Source organism: Actinia tenebrosa, unplaced genomic scaffold (genome assembly GCF_029948245.1).
Source record: "Actinia tenebrosa isolate PJP-AT-01 unplaced genomic scaffold, QUT_ActTen_1.0 PGA_scaffold11__36_contigs__length_13525064, whole genome shotgun sequence".
Classification (NCBI taxonomy): Eukaryota; Metazoa; Cnidaria; class Anthozoa; order Actiniaria; family Actiniidae; genus Actinia; species Actinia tenebrosa.
The window spans coordinates 9838729-9864726 of record NW_028292571.1 but is presented as its reverse complement, the minus strand read 5'-3'; the positions used below and the strand labels follow the sequence as shown (position 1 = coordinate 9864726).

Below are 25998 nucleotides of genomic sequence, written 5' to 3'. Positions count from 1 at the left end.
GCACGAAGCCTCGCATTGAAAACTTTGTGCATGACAAGCGAAGCATATCTCGGAAGTGGGCTTTTGCTTCGTAGATGTGCTTCTCATTGAAAAACGTAAAGTCACTTCAAAAATACACCCTGACAGCTGTGCAGTCTATAAGTTTCCCACTAGTTCCCACGTCTGCACTCCATGATCTCTGAGGAGCACGGGGTAGGGGTTATCAATACCCGGGATCGATTCTCGCTGTGCTCGGTGTCGTGTGTAAATAGATATTCTAGTCATCTCTCTCCTTTTCTCGAGGGTTTTCCTCCGATTTACCTCCCTCCACAAAAATCAGCTCGTTAATAGTCCAGTTTCGAGTTCCAAATTACCGCTGTGTTTCTTGATTATAGACTCAAGTAAAGAATGTACAACTTCAACAATACGAACACTTTGAAACTTGACGGACCTTGACTGGAACACGTGAATTAATATTCTTCACAAAATCGTTCGTGTCTTTTCTTTTTCTTTTTTTCTTTTTTCTTTTTACTTTTTTGGTCGGGGTGCCTCACTCCCTCCAAATTCCTGGGTCCTACGCCCTGCTCACTAGCACCTACAGCTGAGACAAGCTAGAGCAAAGTCGATATTTTTATTTTATCCTCCAAAACCATAAATAAGCAGTGTCTAGTTAATTTTCTGTGACGAAAATAGTTTAAGGTTATATATTAAGAATCCCTCGTCCCTTCTCCCCCCTCCCAGAATACAAAAATATGTATCCTATTCACCACAGGGAACCCATCCTACACCTATATCCCACAATGCCGCACGATGCCAGTAATTCAAAATGGCGGCGGTAAGTTGCACATGTAAAGATGGACTTTGTCTAAAAGAAATTATATTTTGAGTAAATATTCTTATCAAATCTTTAATATTTTAAGGCTGATAGAAAGGAGAAGAAAAGTATATTTGATATATCAAAGTTCCTTGATAAAGGCGTACGAGTGAAGTTCCAAGGAGGCCGAGAAGGTGAGTTGAAAATTTTGTAAACTGTCAAAATTTACTCGAGAATAAATTTAAAACGATGTCAAATAAAAAAGTTTCTAAACGAAAAAAATAGCTTAAGAAAAGTCCTTGACTTGTCCTTGAAAATTTTCCAAACATATTTGCCAAGTACACGGGAATATTCAAAGATGGTGCACCAAGGAGATTAATGACAAATACTAATTAACTATTCCTTTATTCTATAAAATTTTCTTATATTATTACTATAGTTTTATTCCTTTTTTTGTTTTTTTATATCTTGTGTGCAAATCTTTGTACTTTAACTACCATATTTAAGACTATTTCTTGTACCACATGACTGCTCCCTTCTGTTAAATATTGCAAAACGGCTTTCTGATTTCATTTCTTTTAGGAGCTGTTTTCCTTTTTTCAATATGACTTCCGCTCAGGTTGTCAAAACGTCAGTAACCAAGCAACAACAGTCTTCCTCAAGACTACACTCACCCAAACAATCACACTTCATAACAAATAAAACTTTTCTCCACTGGAAAAATGAAATCTGTGTTTTTTTTCCTCAGCTAGTGGGATTCTTAAAGGATATGATGCACTCCTCAACCTAGTGTTGGATAATACCACAGAATATATCAGAGGTACTCAGAGACTTTCTTACTACGGATTTCATCGAAGTGTGGCACGCATTAAAAAATTCGTCTGCGAATTTGCCTACGAGACGCTTGTGACTCCTCCCACTTGGAGGTGTGATTTTGTTTGCATTCCTTTCTCGTCTATTCCCGTGCAACGTTCAATTCAAAATTATGGCGGCGAGTAGAAGGTACAAGTTCAAAGTTGAGTATGGAGGTGGGGGACGTTTTCGAGCAATTTCTACAAATTTTCCAGGAGAAAATCCTGTTATGATATCCCCACCACTTTCAGCAATCTCATATATAACGAGAGATCTCAAATCACTACTTATGCTCTTTCCCCTACTGTAAACATGACCAAGTTCGCTTATGTTCATTGTGCATTTCGCTAGAAAGGAATGCAGACAAAATCACACCTCTAAGTGGGCGGAGTCACAGCGTCTCATAGGCAAATTCGCAGACGAATTTTTTAATGCGTGCCACACTTCGATGAAATCCGTAGTAGTATCATATGTAAATTTATCTGTATTGGCAAATTTTAAAGAAATGACGATAAAATTCTTAGACAGTACGCTGGATTTGAAAGCAATTTATGGAGCTTTCAACTCAACTAGAGTCTTGAAAACAATGAACCTTGTCAACATGACAATTTGACCTTTAAGAATTATTTTTATGACGAACATGTTAAAATATTTACACATGAAAGAATCGACTCCCAAGAGTGGCACAACAAACAACGAAGCTAAAAAGGTCTATATAGAATGACTTGCAGTTTTCTGATCAAAACTCTAGTTACGATGAGAATCAAAAACCTTGGGCACCTAGAAATATTCTAGGAATGTTCTATTTTTCTTTGGCCAATCAGAATTGACTTTCTAACCACAAGATAACAGAAAGATAACATTAACTCTTCTGATTGGCTATTGAACATTTTTGAAATATTTCTGGGTGCCCACGGTTTTTCCATTCGCACTGTTGGAATAAGCCTTTTCATAGTTTAAAAATTCGATTCCTCTGTGCATGCGATTTTATCCAGAATTTTCGCACCTTCTTTTGTCTTAACCTTCTTTTGTTCTTAATTACACAAAAGAAGGTGAGAAATTCAGGATAAAATTGCATGCACAGTGGAATCGATTCTTAAACTATGAAAAGGCTTATTTGGGTTGGAATTTTTTTAATTAGATGGACAAAGGAAGGTAAAATTTTACCAATCCCTCAATATCGATACTAATTATTGTAGATCCTGATGACCCACTGAAACTAACCGATGAAACCAGAAGTCTTGGTCTAGTAGTCTGTAGAGGAACTGCCGTCGTACTAGTATGTCCAGTAGATGGCATGGAGGCAATAGCGAACCCCTTTATACAACAAGAATAGACAATAGCATGGCTAAAACATGTTTATACCATATACTGCTTGCTTTATTTTTCATTCTCTCGTATTGATCACCCTGTGTTGAGCTAAGTCTTTACCACAGGCAATTCCCAACTTAAGCCTTCCCTTCTGTATGTTTCTTTGCCCCTCTTATAAAGGAGTATCATGACAGCCATGTTATAACAGGGGTAAAGACAACAGCCATTCCTCATTTCTGGCTTAAAGGTACTGTTCAAAATGACTGGCAAGATTTGCCTAGACGAGTTCGACAATACCATTCTTCGTTTACACATCACGACTGCCATCTTTGTTGAATTTAGCAAAGAAAAAAAATGAATTCCGATGAATTCTTTTGTTATATCTCCCAACATGGCCACCATGTCTTTTGTTATTTCACTCCCTTGGGAATGATTGAAAACCAGCAATGCTTTGGGAAAGAAAATTCTTCCAGTTTACTCGGGACAAAAGGGTGTGGTACAGCCAAATTTTTTCTCCTTTATTCAACAAATATTTACGATATATTGACACATGATTGTCACTGGATGGCATGCAAAAAAATTGGACTTCCTTTCTTTAATTTTTTGCTGGATTACTAACGTCGTATCCAAAACCTTTTCAAAAATACTTTTTTTCCCTTATAAGATACTTTCCATTTAAAGATACGAAGCAATTTAAAGTTTGTTTGTCATCCAGCAAAGCCTTCTCCAAGGGACCTTGAGCTGAACTGATTCATTAGCAAAGTCATGTATCAGCATGTGACTGTTTGATGCAAAGGGCCTATTACATGGCTGCCCTGAAATTCTAGGTACCACTCTCCTCTCATAGTTTTAAAACCACAGGAATCCTATTAGAGACTGATTTATCTAAGTTGCTTTCAACTAGTGACAATTTGATTAATTGTTGTATTCCTATACAAGAATCCTAGTCAAAATTATCAAATAAAATGCCTACTCTAGCTTCTAAATAAAAGAGCTTTTCGTATTGATTAGGAATCTTTAGTTTCTAAAATTCACTTAAAACATTATGGATTGTAGATAATGGCTGTGTCCACACTGGGGCATTAACTATAGTTTAGCTTAGTTAAATGACGTAATACAAACTATAGTTATACTATTTCATATATGGTTTAAGTTCCATTGTTTTACCTTATTGACCAGCATAGCAACTAACAATAGTTAATTAAACAGAAGAGAGGTCACATTGGTTTTGAAGTTAACAATTGTTAGAATTGGCTGAACTATTATAGTTAAACACCCCAGTGTGGCCACAGCCAATATTGTTTAAACTTTTTTGTAAAATATAGCAACAGAATACAAACAAGTTTGACAGTTATATCCAGACTCAAGACTTTTCCTTTTAAGATTTATTACATTTAATATTTCTTGCACTCCTTCTCAAGAGACCTCCTAGGTTCAGGTGTAATACACTTACTTTCCCATTTCAGACCACACATCATTCCCTAGAGTATGATATCTTTGTTTAATGGTTGTGATTGATTGCACGAGGAGACACATGAATATGGATACGACTCAAACAAAGAATCTTATTCTCAAAGGAACGACATGTGGTCTGAAATGGGAAAACATTACGCCTGAGCCAAGGAGGTCTATTTTTGTAAACACAGATTCCTTTTTGTGTTCCAAGCACCTTTAATTATTATTATACTTTATTTGTTATTTTATAAATGTGTATTACTATCATGGCGGCATATTTATTATGATATTCTAAGGCTAGATGCCTGCACCTCGGCATATCTATGCTATATGTATCCAGTATACGAGTCATGGACCTTACTCATGCAACAGCAATGTTGACTCGAACATTAGATTATCCCTCTCATAGCCTTGAAAATAAATTAAAGTTAAACAAAGGCTTTTATTCTCATGAGAATAAATATGGCTGCCGCGTCAGTAAGGCCCATGAGACATTAAAAATTTTCTCTCCCCACCCCCACCCCACACATCCCATCAAAATTAATGATTTACTTCTAATCCCTTACCATTCATTAATGGTTTACAAATAATTTTAAACTAATGATTTATATTGCAAACCTTTCCATTCTCAACTTTCACATCCCATAATCCTTTGCGTCTTTGGGGGGTAACCAGAGACGGAAAACCCACTTATTTTGCCGAAGCCTGATCAGACAATGTTGACAATACCTTGTTTGGTATCCAAAAATAAAATGAAGTAAAAAACTGAAAAATATAGAAGCTTGAAGACGTTTAAGGTAGATTTTAAACTTTTTCGTAAGTCAATACATTTTCTGTAAGACCAAAACTCTTGATGATCTGTACATGCAAAAATAACTTGGAATAAACTGATATCAGTATTATACAGGTAAAAGCAGGTATAGTATAAATTCAATTAAGAAACCTTTCAATTTGGGACAGTTTTTTGATTGGTTACCCCCCAAAAATGCAAGGCATTATGGGGATGTGAAAGTAGAGAATATGGATTTTTTCCCCGTTATCATGGATACAATCAAAGGTGCTTTACAACAAGGTTATGAATTTTTGACAGTTGGTTAGTAATAGGTCACGTCTAAGCACTACCTTTACATTAAATGAACATTTACATCTCTCCTAAATAGACCTTCCACAAATTAATCGCTTTTACGACCATAAAACAGTGGGCCAAGGTTGGACGTATGTAAATTGATGTGAATAGAGTAAACAGGGTTCGTGCTGAGGTAACCACTTAAAATTCAAGGACTATTCAAGGAGTGTACAAGGACCCAAAAATGAATTTTCAAGGAGTATGTTCAGCTAACTATGCCAAGGTTTTACACTGGTTGCACACGGCCGACTTTCAGATTTTCCAATCTTTCTGACTAGATCTATTTCAGAACCATGCAAGTAACACTTAAAGCAAAGATTTGAGGAGTTTTCAAGGAGTTTCGTTAAAATCGTAAAAATTCAAGAGCTTTTCAAGTGCCCTTGAAAAAGTAAATTAAATTCAAGGAGTTTAACAAGTAGCATGAACCCTGGTAAATGTACAATATGAACACATCAGGTCGAACCTCGACTAGGACCCACTGTTTTGTTGTCACTCAAGGAAAACTGTTTTTCCAAAACACCAAGACCTTGATTTTTTAAATCTAATATTTTCTAAATAGACCCTTTTCAAGTTCCAAATTACCACTGTGTTTCTTGATTACAGACTCATTTACTCAGGCTTATTAGCCTTGAATCAGTGTCTCTCGCAAATACCAACAGTAAAGTAAAGAATGCTCAACTTCAACAATATGTACACTTTGAAACTTGACGGACCTTGACTGGAACACGTGAATATTCTTCACAAAATCGAGGCTTAGCCTGAGCAATTGGGTCTATTGTTGAAGAGTCACTGTTTAGGAGTGACATCTAAGTTAAGCATGATCTAAAAAATCCAGATTTATTATTATTTGATATATATATGTAACTACCTATTTACAAATATGTTAATATTATCTTGATTCAAATACCTGTAGATAACACACCCCCAATATCTAACTATCAATGCAATACCTGTCAATGGTTAACACACCGCAGTATGCATTGTAACCCAATGATATATATACACACCTATTTCGAAGATCGTTGTTGCACCAAGAGCCTCAAGTAACAAGCCAAGGCTCCAAAGAATGTCGGTACTTTTAATTATAATTGATTCATTCATGGTTCATGCAAGTGGCTATATAGCTCTACACTAATTATCATCTCAAGCAGCCTTGCTTGGAGCAATTTGTGAAGTCAATAAATGAAAATGCACCATAAATAAACTAATTACAGCTAAAAGTACCGGCGTTCTCTGCGGTCTTGGCTTGTTGCTTGAGGCTTTTGGTCCGACAACGGTTTCTGAAATAGGTGTATACGAAAAATCCATGCCTTGTTTTCTGCATTTGATGTCAAATTTCTTATTTTGATTTTTTTTAATGAAATTGAAACTAATAAATTTGATGTTAAACACAAAGAATAAGGCATAGTTGGATTTATCTTGGAAATGTTAGTACCGCCAAAACAACATTCGATCACATCTTGAATTTTGGTTCAATGTGACCATTTGGAGCTCTCTTGAATGGCCATGAGTTAACCGAAATTCAAGACAATTCAAAAAATTAACACAACCTACATTATATTTTGAAAAGCGTTTGGACAGGAGAGTTCGACGGTTTCTATAACCCTTGAAGAAAATATTATATATTATTTTTTTAAAGTCATAATTCGAATAGAACTCAAGGAAACGTCAAAGTATTCCTTAACTAACTTCAAAGTTTTCGAATGTATTTTCCATAGAGGGCATACAGTGGCGGATCCAGGATTTTTCAAAGGGGGGTTCCGTTTCTTAAACTGTGCATAATTCACTTTTGTTTAGTCAATGTTTGACAAAAAAATTGGCTCTAATCACCTAATTTACTATCTAGTAACGGACCAAGCTATAATAACACGACCCAACACAAAACTACTAATATTTTTTTAATTAAAATTTATATGACATATTTCTATTACCGAAAATATCAAACCTTCAAGGGGGTTCCATGGACCCCTTCAACCCCCCTGGATCCGCCACTAGCATACTCTACATCCATAAAAAAGTCATCTAACGAAATTGTACAAATTTTTGAAAAAATTTGTAGATCTATGGTTTACTGAAGCCTACTGAACTTACTAAATTGTGCAAATTTGGAAAATCTTCAAAAAGATTTCTTTGCATGATGGATAATATTGTCAATTCCCCTACCCACTACCCCTTATTAGTCCTCTTTTCCCCTACATGTTAATCACCCTTTATTTTCCTATGAGTCTTTGTGTCTCTGACGTAGGGGATTCAGGCGAGGAATCAACATGACGCTCCTGTGTTCTGTCAAGAATGTCATCTTCACTATCCGATGTGACAGGAAAGGTCGACTCCTCAGGGATTCTTGAGATCTGTATTCAAATAAAGAAATAAGCACGCAAACAAAACACACAAACAAACAAAAGAAAAGAGGAAATGAAAACAAAAGAATGAAAGAAAAGAAAATGAAAAAAAGATTCATGGAAAGAAATTTTTGAAAAATAGTGGCAACAATGAAAATTTTAAAGGAATTGTAAGTCGTTAAAATTTTAAAATAGGAATAAAGAGAAGAGAAAAAAAAGTACTTAATAACAAACCTATTTAGCAATTTGTTCTGGCCCTGGGCTATTGACTCAAAGGCCATGAGGGCGAGAGGACCAATTGCTCAAATATATAGATGCAAACAAGTTTTAAATTAAAGTTAAATTTAATGTTTTGGTTTTCAAAGCCTGCACTTTTTGCTACTACTAGGTTATAACTCATAGCCTCGTAGTAGCTCATCCAATCAGAACGCAGCATTGATGATAGACCACTCGTTGGATTTGACTAATTAGCTTAACATTTGGCTTACAAAGGACAATTGATGGGTTGCAAGCATTCCCAAGAGAGTTAAAAGACAAAAACATGGCGGCCATTGTGGTACCGTTAACAATGGATGCTAATGAGAAATCTTTTGTTAAATGGTACCAACATGGTCACGATGACGTAACGTGCAAACGAAGAATAGTAAAAAGTATACTGCTTACAATACAATAACCTTGAGTTGAACCTTGCTTATCATTGGTCTATTGATATACTGTACAATGAATTGAAAAGCTGATACTAGAGTACAAACACTATAAGTGTGCAACATAAATACCACTAAATACTGCTAAATTATGCTAATCCTATTGTTTTCTATCATTTAATTAGCATTATTAAGTACTAAATAGTGCAAAGTGTTGCACACTTTTAGTGTTTGTACTCTATCAGAAAACCAACTTTTATTGATTTGGTATAGTGATATTTGGTATAATTTGGTTACCATTAGATCTCTATTATATATAAATAATATTAAATAAATATATGTAACATGTGCACTTAATCTTCGCTTTATGTAACTTTTATCATTAAACTACCACTGATAATTATTATGCATGTACACCCCTCCCCGCACAGTAAATAATGGTTATTAGGATTATTTAAGAACACCCAACCCCTCCCCTCACAGTAAATGATGGTTATTAGGATTATTAAGATCACCAACCCCTCCCCTCACAGTAAATGATGGTTATTAGGATTATTAAGATCACCAATCCCTCCCCTCACAGTAAATGATGGTTATTAGGATTATTAAGATCACCAACCCCTCCCCTCACAGTAAATGATGGTTATTAGGATTATTAAGATCACCCAACCCCTCCCCTCACAGTAAATGATGGTTTGTGTGCAGCATACCCCAAATCAAAATATGGGAGCAATTTGAATATTTATTGTTCTGTACTGACTCGCGAATGACTAGCCTCTCGTAAATGCGAAAATGCTTTTATGTCACATGAACACGAGGCCAGTCAGTTGATAGTCGCACAAAGCATCCAATAGTTATTCAAATTGGTCATCATATTTTGATTCTGCGCATACTAACGTTCAAAGGAATGCAAAGTAAAGTAAGTTGATTTAGACAGGAGTAGGATTAGGAGAAGGATGAGAAGGATGACGATTGTTAAGTAGAGGAGCAAGTCGAAGATGACGAGCAGCAAGTACCATTTTGCCAGTCCATAACTTGTGTAACTCCCCTCGCACCCAGCCAATGACTATTCCAGTGGTGAGGACACATGGTACTAAATACAACAGGGCAGGTTGTCCTTGCTTCATGAGGAACAGGGCGACGAAGGTTAGTATTAGGCCAACACCATATGCTAGAAATCAAAATTACAGATGTATTAGAATCACACTTAGGACATAGGATAAATCCACTTAATCCCTTCTTAGAAGAGAAAACTAGCTAAAAACTAGTGTGAGCTACGTCGGTGTTTCTAATGAAACAGTAATGATAAAAGGGTAAATTATACACCATGAAAAGATGATAAAACTTACTGACGTTTCGGACGCCAGTCCTTCTTCAGAGTAAAAGACTTCGTGTTTTTTCATCTTTTCACGGTGTAAAATTTACCCTTGCAATAAAATATTGGACAGATCAAACCATAGCCATTGAGTGAGATCAGTGCCAGTCCTCTGATCTTGTGACTAAGGAAGGGAAGCATGGGTAGCACTTAACTCTCACCAAGGCAACCTGGGTTTGATTCCCAGACTCAGTATCAAATGTGAGTAGAGTTGTTTGATGGTTCTCTCATGTGCTTTGAGGGTTTTTCACCAGGTTCTCCAGTTTTCCTCCCGACACAAAAATCAATTTCTAAATTCTAATCTGATCTATTAGTAGCCTTATCAAGTGGGCTGCAAAACCTGTTAGGCTTTCCATCCACTATGAAGTAGTGTAGAATGGGATAATCACTATTGCACCATTAATTTTTCGAAATGCTTGTCCTTTGTTGGTTGCCCCCATCCCCTTATCTCAAAGCCTTTGGAATGAAATTAAAATTTAGAACCGTGCATGTACAGTACAGCGTCTTACCTATTGATGTGGCAACAAAGTATATCTTATAAGGAGTTTTCTGCATGATATCAAATGAATGACAAAATCCAACATATAAACCTGACAACAACAACAAAAATTATTATTATTATTTAACAATTATTCGCCAAAGGCGAAGTGAATATGGGGAAATATTTACCGAGACTCGAGTCTTCGAGTGGCGAGGTAAATATTCTTGGATATTCACTGAGGCTGAGGCAAATAATTGTTTTAGTATAAATACACAGGTGATTCTTTCAAAAAAAGAAGGAAAAAAAAAGATAAAAGACATTTTTTTCTGGTAACAGCAACAAAGCGGCTGGCTGCGGATTATCGCTGGAGGTGATTATCGTGTGATAGTGTGAGTTTCTTGACTAATCAGCGCGCGAGATTTTCAATAATCACCTGCGTATTTTTACTAAAAACTATTAATTCCACTAATAGTTCAAATTAGACTGAGATACTGTAGCGTAACATTTTTCACTTTGGTTCAGAATTAATTTTTGACCACTGAAAAGTAATTAATATATATATATTTAATATAAATAGTAGGAATATGGTGCACATATATATATACTGTCAGTGATAGAAACACACTGAGTGCTGTAGAGCGAGAGAGAAGTCCTAGAGAAACATGAGCTATAACTGAGTGTTACTATTATAGCGTGAAGGCATTTAACTCATGAAATAAAAATGTAAGTTAAAATAAGTTAACATCAACTCAAACACTATTGGATAATTTAATGTAAAAAATTTGTCGAGGTGGCCTTGGTTGGTAAAGGTCGTACTGTTAATCCTTCAATCTATATAATAATAATAATAATAATAATAATAATAATAATAATAATAATAATAATATATATGGCTTATATAGAGCTTATACAAGTCTGTTTTAAGGGCTTGGTAACATAACGTTAAAGGAATAAATAAATAAGATAGATAATATTATGATTATAAAGAAAAAGCTAACTTATATAGACAGAGACAACACAGATTTAGTGACAGTAACTAGTAACATACCTGGTACAAGTATATCCCCAAACCCCAATAATGAATATGGTCGTACGCAGACAGATAACACAGACTTGGTCAATCTTGGTATTTTGAGCACCATCGGCAGCTGTTCTTTATGATCCCCGCCTAAAAACAAAGATATAATATGAACAACCAAATGACTATGAGAATGACGGACAGTGTTAAGGCCTCATGGTGCAATGAGTTGCCATATAATGAAAAAGCTGCAGCTAAGAGATGAACTTTGTTTCTTTGTGACTTGGGTTCGGTCATAGACTTAGTGTCAAATGCGAGTACAGTAGTTGCTTGTTGGTTCTCTTCAATGTTTTGAAGATTTTTCTCCAGGTACACTGGTTTTCTCTCTTTGCAAAAATCTGTTTCTAAATCCCAAGGGCCACAGATTTTTTAGCCACTGGCTATGTAGAGCAGGTGTATGTTGCGTCATAGCCGTCATCTTGGTTGACGATAACAAAGCGTTCCTCATCAACTTCTCTTCTTAGATTGACCAAGATGGTGGCTGTTTTAATGTTATTCGTATCTCAAGGGATTTTGAATCACATGGTTGCACACACTCTATACAACTAGGACTGTCCATTTTCAATACTAGTTTAGTTTGAGAGAAGTCTTTGATGCATGTGTAATGTCTTCGGGATCTCCAGTTGTCATATTTCCAAAAAATTCAACTTCAAATCGTAATTCTTTTTTTTTTTTATTTAGTAACATTGCACAGGCTGGGAAAAGACTCGAAGTTCATGTGAGCTCAGCCTGAGACAAGATACGTGTACATAAACTGAATAAATAAATAAATAAATACCTGTTGCAACCTCTACCATGACACTCTTGCCGCTGGCAGAGAACAGTGGAGTAATGAACACAAAGAAGATGTCGTAGACTAGCAGAAGAACCAACAGAATAACACACACTTTTAGATTAGGTAGACGAATATTCTTGATCAGACTGATACAGAATGCAATGCCAAGGATATCTTGTAAGATCCATGCATAACTAAAAAAAATAAAATGAAATATTAACACACCTTTAAGATATTGAAAAACAAAGCTAATAGATAATAGAATAAACATGTAATACGAATCTTTATCCATAAAAATGAAAATGACAACAGGTTGTACTATAAAGTCTTGCATTTTTGATTGCTACTGAATCACCCATACCTGTCGGCTATTTCTAGTAGGTATATATCAAATCAATGATATAATTAGTACAGAATTTGAAAGAGTGAACCTCAGCTGCATTTTGCATTGATCTTACAGTGTGACTACTATAGTGCAGTTTTTGTGTGACTGTGAAAAGCTCAGTGCCGTAAGCGTGACGTGCCGTGACCTTGACTATTTTTTACTTTCTTTATTAGTTGAAACTTGCAAATTTATTTATCATCCATTTTGTATTGTTAAATATATATTAAGAGTGCAAATAACGATGATGATGATGATGATTATTATTATTATTATAGCTCTTAGCACAAATAAGCTCTTGCTAATAATCAATAATAATAACTAATAGATATTGCCAAAAAGAAGAAGTGCATTACTACCAACCTTGCATTTCTTTCTCTCCCCCACCATATTGCTATCGCCATACAAAACAAGGCAAGAACAATAAGCCTGACTTGGGGTTCATGTTTGAATATTGGTAGTTTATTTGGCAGCACTTTGCAGCTTCCTGGAATAGTGAAACAAGAACATAACTAAAATTGAACTCCATTACTTATCTTTTAGCATACCATTTCAAATACTGGCCATTATAAGTAAGGTACAAGGATGACGTAGCAATACTGTAGTGCACTCAGGGTCTCAGTTTGATTCCTGGTACTTAACATGTGAGTAGAGTTTGTTAGGTTTCTCCCTTGATTCAAGGAGGTCTTCCTGGGTATTCCAGATTTCTGGGTATTACAGATTTCCTTCTTTCACAAAACCAATCCAGCTAAATTTCAATTCAATCTGTGAGTTAGCCATGCCCTGACTTAGATCAACCCAGAAGTTGTTTCAGGGTTTGATCTGTGAGTTAGCCATGCCTTGACTTAGATCCGCCCAGAGGTTGTTTCAGGGTTCAATCTGTGAGTTAGCCATGCCCTGGCTTAGATTAACCCAGAGGTCGTTCCAGGGTTGGATCTGTGAATTACTGTACATGTAGCTGTGCCTTGACTTAGATCAGGAACTGGAACTTTGAATAGCCATAGTGCTATTCAAAGGATAAATCCTTCTCGAGTTGATAAGACGATGCTGTTATCCATCAATAAATTTACCCACGTAATAGGATTTATCCCTCAGATAGCACTATCCACCCTTCATACGACCAAGCCCTTGTGTATGAGTGACTGACAAACAATGCTTGCTTTATGATTAAATTATGGCCAATCATACTTTGGTCTACAACTTACCTAATGGAAGGCGTAGGACGATGGGAGTTAAACACTCAAACAGTCCATTACATGATGCCAGGACAAACAATACTATTATCACCACGACTAAGTACTTGTAGAAATAAAATAGCAGGAGCAGAAGACCACATATCAGGAGTACGAACACTAGGACCATTAATGGTGTTACTTGGATGGACCCAGATTCATCATCATCGACATCACCACCTTCAACACCATCTTCGCATGCATTTTGTCTTCGCAGATGTCTTGATCTGAAATGAATAGGTTATGTTATTCATTAGTATTATAATGTCCTTTTTTCATGAGGGTAGCACTTAATAGCCAGTGGCTAACAAACCTATGGCCCTCATTCCATAATCAAATTGGAATTTAGGAGTTGATTTTTGCGGAGGGAGGAAAACCAGAGAACCCAGAAAGCCCTCGAAGCACAGGTTAGAAGAGAACCAACTAACAACTCTACTCATATACAACACCGTTCCCGGCAGGACTCGAACTCGGGTCGCATTGATGAGAGGTGAGCGCTCACACCGCTACGCTACACTAGTATTCAACATTTTATAAATGGAATCAATATTTAGATTGAGTAGAGCCTGCTAGGTAATGGAGATTTCATTAGAACAAAAATATGATTAATCCTTTGTGGATCTCTACTTTACGTACACAATAGCTTTATTAGCAATGCCAGTCCAATACGCCCCCATAACCACTGTACCAACAGCCAGTATCCAGAGTACTGCTATATTACCATCGATAGCCTGGCCAGGTGGTTGGTAGAGCTGTACTTTGACACCTTTACCAAGGTTCTGAAATAAGTACAGTACAGTTACTGTGATTCCCAGTCACACGCGACCAAGTGAGACCAAATCACAAACGAAAAATTGAGTTTTGGTTGGACGTCAATCAAAAGGGTTTCTTAAACATATCTAAGGATTCCGACTCCGAATTTCAAACGTTTAACTGCAAACTATCAGTATTGACTTATCCTATCTTGAAGAAACTCAAATCATAGCCATAGCGATAGCTTTGCCATCAAGCGTTAAGATTCGGAGCCGGAATCCGGAGCCTGGAGTGAGAAATTCACAGCTACAAGAAGCATGAGATAAGGACAACGATTTTTGCACATTTGCACATGTTCACGTGAGTATTCACATCAGTCCTGGTGTAGAAACCAATAGAAACGATAGAAATCCCTTTTGATTGACGTCCACCCAAATTCAATTTTTTGTTTGTGATCATGAAGGTATAGTTGGTCATGTGTGACTTGGAATCACAGTAACACAGTTAACAGAAAAACATCAATCAAATTATTATACAACGATAGTTGCTTATATGGGATTATATATGTAGTGATGATACAATTAATTAATAAACTGTACTACTAAGGATAATCCTTTGGCTAGTAACTTCTCAGCTCTACTATCCCAAGGGCCAGAGATGATTCAAAGATAAGGTCCAGCACTGGTATGTAATAAAGCCTGTACACTGTAACTATAGTACAGTTTTGACATTTAGTCCTTTATCATAATACCTTTATGAGTGTGCCGTCATCTCTCTTCATTACTACTATTGGTATATGTAGATTGTCATACTCTCCTGCAGACTCATTTCCAGCCGGAACAAACTGATAGAAACATATTTTTTAAGGTAATGAATGTCTACAACATACTGACTTGATAAATAAAATAGACATTACAAACATACTATCAATGTTATGGTGGCCATTATATTGCAATCAGTCTATAACTTAGAGTTTAATTTTATTCCCTTGAAAATTAACATGTTTTGATTAAATTTAATTCAATCCCATATATTTAATGTTTTCTCAAATGCATTACAGGTGAATTGGACATACGTGTAATTCAAATCACGAAAAGAGAAAATAAGATCCGTCATGATAGTCACTTACAAGAGTGTTTTGATCATTAATTACAATGACCTCCACTGCTTTTCCTGCATTCATTCCCTTCTCATAGAAAGAACAGTTTCCTCTATAAGCAGCAACTGCTTTATCTTCATATTTTGGGTTGGGTGGAGTGGACTTGGTACAGAGTAATGGAGGATCTGCCCATACTAACGAATGTGCTGGCTGTAATAATAGATATACAATACAATTATGGTTTACTGTACACTATGTTACACTTCTTTATGAGTACTTGCGATCAGGAGGGGTGTAAACGGTAGTGTAATCACTTCTCTTCTCTGGGATCTTGAGTTTGAATTCCAGATTTGGCATTACATGTGAGTAGAGTTTCTTAGATCTCTCCCTTGATTCGAGGGTTTCTCGTTTGTCTTCAGATTCTTCAGTCTTCCTCCCTCTGCAAAACCTTACACTCTAATTTTGATTCGATCTGTGAGTTAGTCATGCCCCAACTTAGATAAGCCCAGAGGTTGTTTCAGGGTTTGTTCTGTGAGTTAGCCATGGCCTGACATAGATCAGCCCAGAGGTTGTTTCAGGGTTTGTTCTGTGAGCTAGCCGTGCCCTGACTTAGGTCAGCCCAGAAGTTGTTTCAGGGTTCTATCTGTGAATTAGCCATGCCCTGACTTAGATCAGCCCAGAGGTTGTTTCAGGGTTCAATCTGTGAGTTAGCCGTGCCCTGGCTTAGATCAGACCAGAAGTTGTTTTAAGGTTTCATCTGTGAGTTAGCCATGCCCTGACTTAGATCAGCCCAGAGGTTGTTTCAGGGTTCAATCTGTGAGTTAGCCGTGCCCTGACTTAGATCAGCCTGGCAGAGGTTGTTTCAGGGTTTGATCTCAGCCAAGAGGTTGTTTCAGGTTATTGCTTCCGCCCCCTGGAACTTGCCAGATATTAATTAAATAGCAATAAATAAAATAATTAAGCTAAAATTATATAAATTCAAGCTTAATTTGAAAAAAAAAAAATCTTGAAATTATTGTTACAACAAAAATATCTACCAAGAAGCTGATCATACCCATGGCGATCATTTATAGCAAATAGATCAATCTAAAGCCTTAACATATCAAGCACTTACTAAGAGATTCATTAACAGTTGATCTGTTAAATCTAAACAGATTGCTCGGTGTATCGTTTGATTTGTTGATCAGAACAGCCAAGATCAACAGCAATTAGAAATAAACAAAACAGATTATTATTCTAAATGGCCCTGTGCACGGTGTTGGTGTACAGACGATGCTTGCAAATTTTTAGTCACAAAAGAGTTTGGTTTTTGCCGTATCTCACTCATTTTATCCCCGAACAACTTATATTTTACAAAAAAGAGAAGCTACATTATCAAGGTTTCGACTGCTCCAGTGTAACACAAATAAGTTAAACCATAAGATAAGAAGGAAAAACCTCGACTGCCTCCACGAAAAATCGGGATGTTCAATTGGACACTCGAAATTTTTGTGATCATCACGTACGGTAAATCGTGCCCTTGGTGCCTGAAATCGCGCCTTTCGTGCCTTGGTATCGTGCCTGAAATCGCGCCTTTCGTGCCTTGATATCGCGCCTCAAATCGCGCCTTTCGTGCCTTGATATCGCGCCTCAAATCGTGCCTTTCGTGCCTTGATATCGCGCCTCAAATCGTGCCTTTCGTGCCTTGATATCGCGCCTCAAATCCACGCTCTTAGTGTCTGGAAATGTAATAGTTATCTTTCTTTGGAGCCTGTCGTATAAAATTCTGTAATTTCTATTCATTGCAAAAAAAAAATTAAGCCGATTTTACTTTTATGTAAGGGTCCGCCAATCTAATACGAACTACGCTACAATTGTAGCTAGCTTTCGGCAAGGAATAAAGAAAGGTGTTTATTGTGATATTGTTTAAACTATCCACCTAGCTCATTGATTAAGCCATAACTTTCAAAGTTAGCACATGTTTTTTATTTTTATTTTATTCAATGTCTGATTTTCTTATCATGAAAGCCTTCCTTAGTTTAATTATTAAAGTTCTATGTGGTTAACAAGGCAAATTGAAAGCGTTTGTCTATTGTTTTGAGCGCCCGTGATTGAACGAATTTTTTTAGTACAAAAGAAACTAACTTCCTCCAAACAAAATTTTTACACAATTTATTTTGAAAATATATGTTTATTATAGTTACAAGACATTAACTTTGTATTGATAACGTTTGAGAAGCCGGTGAACACGATCGCGATGCTGACAACAGGCGTGATTTGTTGTTCGTGTATAAGCTTCACGTGGCAACAATCGAAAAAATCGATGATATAACATACAATTTATTTACTTTCCTGTTCAAGGGAAGATTACAGTATTATGATATTAAACACGAGAAGCCATTTTCTGTGCATAATTTATTTGTTTGATATTTCGATCACTCTCCAGTTGATCATCATCAGACTGAATTATAATTCAAAGTTCAAGTCATTATATTACAGTAGAAGACTCTGAACTTTGAATTATAATCCAGTCTGATGATGATCACTGGAGAGTGATCGAAATATCAAACAAATAAATTATGCACAGAAAATGGCTTCTCGTATTTAATATTATAATACAACTATATGCCCGAATCAATATATTTACAAAGATTACAGGCCCTTTGCAGCTCGTCGGAATGCAGCTCATTTTGGAGGGCAAGCAAAATGAGCTGCATTCCGACGAGCTGCAAAGGGCCTATTATTTGAAAAAGTTGTCTTCTACGCTGTACCACAACTATCTACCTATCTGAGCTCCTAAAATAAAAACAATTGCAACAGCCAAGAGATTATTAGATGGTTTGCTTGCATTTGTTTACATTACGGTCGACCAATCACAAAGCGAGAAATGATAGAGCCGTAAAATTGCAGTGGTACTTGAGTTTGGAAGCTTTTTATCGAGAAGACGATCTCCTTTTTTTCTTTTATTTATCCATCGATCATGAGTAAAACATAAATAAAGTGGATAATCATGTCCCAAGGATCGGAATATAGGAACACATGAAATTATGATTTTGAATTGCCTAAAATATGTACTCGATAATTTTAGGATCAGACGATCGGCTCACTTCAAAGTAAAGATACACGCTTTCTCACGTTTTGGGGAAAATATTGCAAGATGTTGAATAAACTTGTACAATATTTATCGGCTCTATTTTGAAGAGAAGATCAGAGACGCGATTTAGGGACGATGAGCGCGATTCAGGCACGATGAGCGCGATTCAGGCACGATCAGCGCGATTTAGGCACGATGAGCGCGATGGTAACGCACGATTAGCACTATATCGTGCAACATGAAGCAGAAAATGAGGCGCGATAGGCACGATATAAACCACACATAGGCACGACGTTTGGGCGCGAAAGGCGCGTTTTAGCGCCGTAAGACTTTTCTCGCTATTTTTTAACCAATTCTAACGCTAGTCTTTTTAACTTTTCTTAGGAACTACAAATCTCAGATAACTGAAAAACTCAAAAATTGTAGCGAATTTTATGTGCACCTGGAAAATATTGAAATTTTAAAGTAAATTGGAAATCAAAATTTTTTTCTTTAAAAAAAGCATTTTTGATCTTTGGTAATTTGCGGCAATTTTCGACAATTATTCGACACATAATTTATTTACTTCTCTAAATTCTTTCACTTCAGGTTTTATGAGCTAAAATTTCATTTCTGAGGTGCACATGAACTATATTTTCTTTGTGTGAAATTTTATTAATAGCTTTTTTATACTCATTGAGAAAATCAACAAAACCTAGCGTTAGAAAAATGGCCACATTTTTGTACACCAACACCGTGCACAGGGCCAAATAACCTCGAATATTACTATTATATCGGCTAAATGGCACCAATATTAGGAATATAGACGCTATATTACCGTATTTTTGAGATCTGTCGGCCATGGATTTCCCCATCGAGGGTTGAACATCACACAGAAATCTTGATTTGAACCACTGGAGGATTTCGCGTGTAAAATACCATATTCTTGTACCACTTGGCCTGAACTCTAAACCATAACCACATAGTTACATGTATTATTATTCTATATTCATCTTCCTTGTTTTTTTCGAGTGATAAGATGTGATATTTACCTGAAAAACCAAGGTGAAGATGAGAAAAACGATCACAAGACTGGCCGCCATCTTGGATCTTGCTGGATTCGATGACGTCATGGGATACGAATGCTGGACAGACAGACAGACACTTTTATAGGAAGTTTCATTTTCCCACAAGGATTTAATTTCCTCTGCTATATTTCAATTTGACGGATTTTTGAAGACAGGAATAGGTTACTCAAAAATAGAAAAGTTTCACTATTCTACGCTCTATTATTTTAAAAATCAAAAAAGAAAAATCAAAAAAGCGCGAGTAGGTATGATGTTTAGGTCACCCATCCAAGTGCTAACCCTCCCCAGACGAGCGGTTCCAGGTGAATCAGCATAACAATAGCCGTGCATGCAATACACCGAATAGACTAGACTTTTTAACATTATATTTTCAACCGATTCCGTGCGTGGCAGAGATGCAAGGGATTAGCCGATATGGTCTGGGGGCCGGCTGGTCTCTCCCCTGATGCTTCGGCTAGAACATTTTCTTGCGTAATTCGTACACCCAAGGGCAGAAGGATTTAATCGCCGTCAGGTCCGAAGTCCATACGACGCCTCAGCTCTGCGGATGTCTCGGGGGTATGGCAAAGTGGAGTCGATTTTTTGAATTTCTTTTGGTGGGTTCGTCGTTCCTCCTTATCCACATAAGATTTTTCTTTTCTTTCTTTTCCCTTTCTTTTTCTTTTCTTTTCTTTTTTTTTTTTTTTTTTTTTTTTTTTTCAAACATTTTTTGTTACATTTAAATGTTAAACAATAACTCGTGAAATAAAATTTATTCCTAGTCGGTTGCTTTTTAGCCTGTTGATCGCATGAGTTCGATCAGACTTTATCAAGTCATGAGTAAGCAATATCGATCCGCGAAAAGTAGAGCTGGTCGTAAAGCTGTGATTTCCCATCTTTCCTGGCAAAGTTCGCTGACAAGAACATTTGCTGCACTTGGATCTCATATCCTCCAAAGGACTAGTGGATGGTGCCGTGAAGACTTCTGGGTACTATTGCGCAGTTTCTGCATTTTCTGACAAGAAAAATAAACAGCCACCCCAGTAAATGATTTGATAACAAAGGATGATAAAAAGTTAAGAAAATTAATTGGTGATTCTGACTGAGAACATTGGGATATTTGATCTTGTTGCGTCATGGCGCAAGATCGAATTCACAAGTAGAGTGACATGCATAACGCATAATTGTTTATTTTATTGGCTAAAAAAGGGCAGAGACTGCAATTATTCAAAAGTTATGTAGAGAATACCTTAAGGGAGAAGATCGTCTTAGACGAGTTAAACGAAATCATTCTTTTCTGTGATACATCCCATTATCTTTTGGCTAACATTGCAACCTTCTTCAGCTGTACTAAGCCTCTGTGCATGATACAAAAGGGGCGGATCCAAGATTTTGTTCAGGGAGGGGTGCTGCGCACAAAGTTAACCCAGGGAGGGGTGTACCCTTAGAATCAAAGGGAAAAAACAGTATTGGTTATCTTCGAAGTAGGGGCACAAAGTGGAACCAGGGAGGGGTGCACCTTTAAATCAAAAGGGGAAAAAATAGTATTGGTTATCTTCGAAGTAAGGGCACAAAGTGGAACCAGGGAGGGGTGCGCACCCTCTGCACCCCTCCCCTGGATCCGCCCCTGTACAAGCAACCAAGTAAACGCCTATAGAGCGTCTTGTTTCTTATTAATGTACCTTTAGAGACATTTCAATTTTCAGCAACCGGTGTCTGTTCAATGCGGTGTATCAAAACCCATGCTTGTACGACGTAGCAACAGTAGCTAGAGCGGTAGAACAATGAATGCCAGATCGGTGTATTTATTTGGCTTTATCTCGTAATATCAGCGGAAACCACAGTCTATTGTTGTTTAATCGTATCTATAACCCTTGGAGATTTACCGTAGATTCACTAGGTTTTACCCGGGCCAATAGTTGGGGACACACTTCCGTCTTCTTCTTTGGGTTCCCTGTGGAATCATTGTAAGATCCCTTCCCAGTCTTTCTCTAGCAGTTGAATGGTTTCCAAGATGGCGGTGACTCTCCCAAAGACTTCGAATGTTTGTGAAGCGAAAAACAAAAGAAATCATCCCATTTAAAGTAGGTGAGTCTCGACCGATTGTCATATTCATTGTGGGATTTTTTTTCTGGAAGTCTTAAGGGCTTGAGATCAATATTAAGTAAAATGAGAGGTATATCTAGGCCAAACATTAAATCATGAATTATCTATTGACAGTTTCTTCAGATATTTTATCCCGGGCTTTTCTTCTCAAATATTGAAAAATTTTGGCCATAAATAAGTTAATACACATTCTTCAAACGTAAGTGTTCGTCTGGTTCTTTTACCTTCTTACTAAAGATGCTTGTTTAGAGCATTTTTCTGTCGCGAATTTCTCTTTAATGAATGAATAATAATCAGATCATTGTCTTACAACAGTCTTATGTGACTAAACTATATAACGTATATATAACAGAATTGGCAGAAATTGTATGACGTTCTCTTAACTGTAACTAAACTCATTTTCTCTCAATCATAAGGAACATTAATAGTACCAATGCAAATACACAGATTGTCGAATTTTCCCTTTGTTTGATAGGCTTGAGATTCCTTATTTAGAATTCTTAAAACAAACAAAAACCTAGCTTCAGTACGTGATATAATCTTCTTGTAAATACACGTCCATACAACTTATTTTCCTTACATATCATTCTTTCATTTGATAGTAAAATATATAAATATTAATATATACATATATATATAATAAAAATGATTTTTAAAATATCTTTATCAAAAAAAATTGTTTTTAAATTTTCTTTGATTATTTTTAATTACTGCAGGTTGGAAAAAGTTTTCCTTAAGCTCTTTATGTATAATTAATGTACTATTTAAAACCATGGAGGTTAATTTATGTCCTGCTATAAATTTTGGCCAAGCATCATGTTCGGTGAAGTATAATAATGAAGCAAGCAGTGACGCAACTCTGGAGAATGAAGCTGTTGTAGAGCTAGATCAGTCAGTTACGGTTGTGTATCAAAACGGAGGGGAAGTCAGCATGGAAGTTAATTATCCAGAGAACACTGAAAGAAATGCAGAAAACAGAATATATCCTGTAAAGAATACATCTCTTGGAGGACCTTCAGAGCTGCAGACATTTTTGGGTATGTTTGATAAAAATGTACAAAGGTTTTTAGGATTTGGTATAGTTTAAGACTTGAATATAGAGTTTACAGATTGTATTTGGCCAAGCAACCAGTGCTTATGAGACTGTATATTCACTGCTTGAGCGGTGATTATTAGGTTTCCAAAGTTTGCCAGAACAGCAGTAATACTAACTATAAAACGTTTGTCTTTTCTCTGTTATTCAAGTCTAAAATTATACTAAAACAGCTATTTACCTCAGGCTCAGTGATTACGAAGACTCACAGCTAGGTAAATATTAATGTAAACCGTAAGTTCAATGAAGATTTAAATTCTGCTTTCAAAAAAATAGCAAAAGGATTTTAGTCTCCTTATTGTGCCCTTGAGTGAACTTATCATGATAAATGTAACATCTGCAGGAAAACCTACAGATACTCTATCAGTTACATATATCATGTCAAGTTCATGGGATATCAGGGATTGGCTGAAAGGCTCTCGGCCAGAGTGAGAAGAGATTATTCAGCGATACATTTTGTAGTCTCTTTTCTTTAACCCACTAGCTATTGATAACCTAAGAGTTGGCTATAAGTAAGATAAAATAAAACAAAATAAATTGCCTAATAATGATGATAAGCAAACATGTGTGATGCATCTAACCATATTTCAGGGCAAACAGAACCTTTACCTACTTCATTCTCCAACCATCCACATGAATATGATTATGCTGACGATAAGGAAGAATTTCCATCAACGTGCTCTCTGTGTAGTATAAGATGCCAATCAAGCAAGGACTTGGATGACCATTTAAAAACACATTGTACCAAGGACACTAATGAATGCCCAGTATGTAACAAGAAGCTTTCATTGAGGGGCTCCTTATTTGGACATTTAAGAATCCATTCCAAATACAAGGCTTATGTATGTGACAAATGCAACAAGGCATTTAATGCTCAGTATCAATTGGCGTATCACCACTGTGGAGACGAGAAGCTTAAACCATACAAATGTGGTTATTGTGAAAACAGGTTTGCTGTTCTGATCTCACGCATCATTCATGAAAGAGTCCACGTTAATAAGGACTCAAAGCTTTGTATTCACTGCCATAAGACGTTCACGAATGAAAGAGAATTTCAAACTCACAAATGCGTGGCCTTGCGTGTTTTGAAGTGCGCTTCGTGTAACGAAGAGTATCCCAATGAAGAGCAACTTTTGAGGCATCAACGTTCTCATGAGAATTTCAAACCATTCAAATGCTCACACTGCAGCAAATCATTTAGACGGCAGAGTAACTTAGATACTCATGTTCGAATCCATACAGGCATAAAGCCTTATAAATGTGATCATTGCTCGAAGGCGTTTTCACGAAATGACCATCTTAAGAATCATGTTCGCATACATACGAGCACAAAGCCGTTCCAGTGTAAACAATGTAACAAAACATTCTCAAATGGCACTCGTCTAAGCCTCCATGAACGCACCCATACAGCTGCAAGGGAGTATAACTGTAATATTTGCGACGTAGTATTTCAATCTTATAATGAATTTAAGAGCCACAAGCTCACACATGTGACTAGTAAACCTTACAACTGTACTTACTGTGGAAAGAGATTCGCTCGTGCCGACCATCTTAGAAATCATGAACGTATCCATACAGGTGTCAAACCATTTGGATGTTCGTTCTGTGATAAAGCATTTGCGCGGCAAGATCATCTAAAAAATCACGAGCGAATTCACACAGGGGTGAAGCCATACACGTGTGAGCACTGCGGTAAAGCTTTTACCCGAGTCAGTAACTTACAGACACATTTAAGAATCCATACAGGGATTAAACCTTACAAGTGTGAGTTCTGTAAGAAGGATTTCTCGCGCTTAGATTACCTGAAGAGCCACGAACGGGCTGCACACATGGATAATACGGCCCTACACAGTGACATATTGAACAATGATTCTAGTTAAAGTTTTCTTCTGAACTTAAAATTATCCAGCGTGTCATGGGAGTCAAGAGACTGTTCATTTTTTACGGGCAGGGATTTTGTGTTGTAAGTAAAAATGTATTTTCTCCGATGTCCGTAAGAATAAACAGTCCCTAAACCCATGACCTGTATTTATATTGTTAAGTTACCTTTTATTTATTTATTTATTCTCCTACTAAATTTACAGCTATAAAATATAAAAGCACGAAAAGACATGGCAGCCATGTTGGTTGACATAACAAGAAACCAAGACCAAATCTTTCGTTCAAGTCAACCAACATGGCGGCTATGACGTCAAGTATGCCACAAAATTAATAATAATAATAACAATAATAATAATAATAATAATAACTTCTTGAGTATCACAAAAACTAAATGGCTTTTATTTGTGACGTCACTCGTACGGAAAATGGACTTCAGGGTTCAAAAGAAAAAGCAATTCTATGAATACTTTTCAAATTTTTTTTCACGTTGGTATTTTTTGTTTATATTTCAAATTGCTTCAGATAGTGGTTAAATCATTGAGAAGGTTCCTGGTTTCGTTTTAACGGTTATTTTTCCATTTTACTACGACAGTAAAGCCACTACCAAGATTCTTCGCGAATTTTCTTTCTTATTTAAATGTGTAACTATTCCCTCATGAGAATAGTAAGAAAATTCTCTACTTTCACATCCCCATAATGCCTTGCGTCCTTTGGGAGGTAACCAATCAAAAAACTGTCCCAAATTGAAAGGTTTCTTAATTGAATTTATACTATACCTGCTTTTATCTGTACAATACTGATTAACAGTTTATTCCAAGTTATTTTTGCGTGTACAGATCATCAAGAGTTTTGGTCTCACAGAAAATGTATTGACTTACGAAAAAATGTTTAAAATTTACCTTAAAATTATAAGAACTTTAAACGGGTGATTTTGTCATTGAAACCCAGGTCACCACGGTCGATGGGTCCAACTTTTTCTTCCCTCGTATTTTAACGGCCATTTTATGAGGGAGTTTAAAATTTTTCTCCTAGCTGCTGGCCTCTGTAAGTGGACTTCTAGGGATATTGTGTGTTTCATAGAATTGGAAATTTATCCCTTCG

At 36.5% G+C, this 25998-nt stretch overlaps 3 protein-coding genes across 4 annotated transcripts; 2 read left to right on the top strand and 1 right to left on the bottom strand.

Annotated features, from left to right (window-relative positions):
• Positions 1 to 792: 792 nt before the first annotated feature.
• Positions 793 to 4310, top strand: LOC116290990 (U6 snRNA-associated Sm-like protein LSm7). The gene is made up of 4 exons (XM_031698110.2): positions 793 to 814; positions 900 to 987; positions 1542 to 1613; positions 2845 to 4310. The coding sequence occupies exons 1-4, from the start codon at positions 806 to 808 to the stop codon at positions 2979 to 2981; spliced, it is 306 nt and encodes a 101-aa protein (XP_031553970.1). The 5' UTR covers positions 793 to 805; the 3' UTR covers positions 2982 to 4310.
• Positions 4311 to 6360: 2050 nt separating this feature from the next.
• LOC116290989 (signal peptide peptidase-like 2B) lies at positions 6361 to 19872 on the bottom strand. Its single transcript, XM_089027770.1, has 12 exons — positions 19803 to 19872; positions 19589 to 19717; positions 15729 to 15908; positions 15351 to 15443; positions 14483 to 14625; positions 13820 to 14073; positions 12978 to 13101; positions 12236 to 12426; positions 11428 to 11547; positions 10408 to 10488; positions 9540 to 9694; positions 6361 to 7888 (listed from the first exon to the last, which is right to left on the bottom strand). Exons 1-12 carry the CDS (start codon positions 19851 to 19853, stop codon positions 7748 to 7750), a joined length of 1662 nt encoding a protein of 553 aa, XP_088883896.1. The 5' UTR covers positions 19854 to 19872; the 3' UTR covers positions 6361 to 7747.
• Positions 19873 to 21814: 1942 nt separating this feature from the next.
• On the top strand, positions 21815 to 25361 carry LOC116290991 (uncharacterized). Of its 2 annotated transcripts, none has more exons than XM_031698111.2 (3): positions 21815 to 21905; positions 22640 to 22960; positions 23608 to 25361. In XM_031698111.2, exons 1-3 carry the CDS (start codon positions 21860 to 21862, stop codon positions 24894 to 24896), a joined length of 1656 nt encoding a protein of 551 aa, XP_031553971.2. In that variant the 5' UTR covers positions 21815 to 21859; the 3' UTR covers positions 24897 to 25361. The 2 variants fall into 2 exon arrangements, with proteins under 2 accessions (XP_031553971.2, XP_031553972.2); XM_031698112.2 differs by having other exon boundaries at positions 21835 to 21901.
• Positions 25362 to 25998: the final 637 nt, after the last annotated feature.

Coding starts and splice junctions, on each gene's coding strand:
- LOC116290989 (XM_089027770.1), bottom strand. CDS start 19,853: ATGGCGGCCAGTCTTGTGATCGTTTTTCTCATCTTCACCTTGGTTTTT. Junction 19,718..19,802: donor TCTTCACCTTGGTTTTTCAG/GTAAATATCACA, acceptor GTTATGGTTTAG/AGTTCAGGCCAAGTGGTACA. Junction 15,444..15,728: donor TTAATGATCAAAACACTCTT/GTAAGTGACTAT, acceptor TGTTTCTATCAG/TTTGTTCCGGCTGGAAATGA.
- LOC116290990 (XM_031698110.2), top strand. Junction 988..1,541: donor GTTCCAAGGAGGCCGAGAAG/GTGAGTTGAAAA, acceptor TTTTTTCCTCAG/CTAGTGGGATTCTTAAAGGA. Junction 1,614..2,844: donor TACCACAGAATATATCAGAG/GTACTCAGAGAC, acceptor TAATTATTGTAG/ATCCTGATGACCCACTGAAA.
- LOC116290991 (XM_031698111.2), top strand. CDS start 21,860: ATGTTTGTGAAGCGAAAAACAAAAGAAATCATCCCATTTAAAGTAG. Junction 21,906..22,639: donor AATCATCCCATTTAAAGTAG/GTGAGTCTCGAC, acceptor TAATTACTGCAG/GTTGGAAAAAGTTTTCCTTA. Junction 22,961..23,607: donor AGAGCTGCAGACATTTTTGG/GTATGTTTGATA, acceptor ACCATATTTCAG/GGCAAACAGAACCTTTACCT.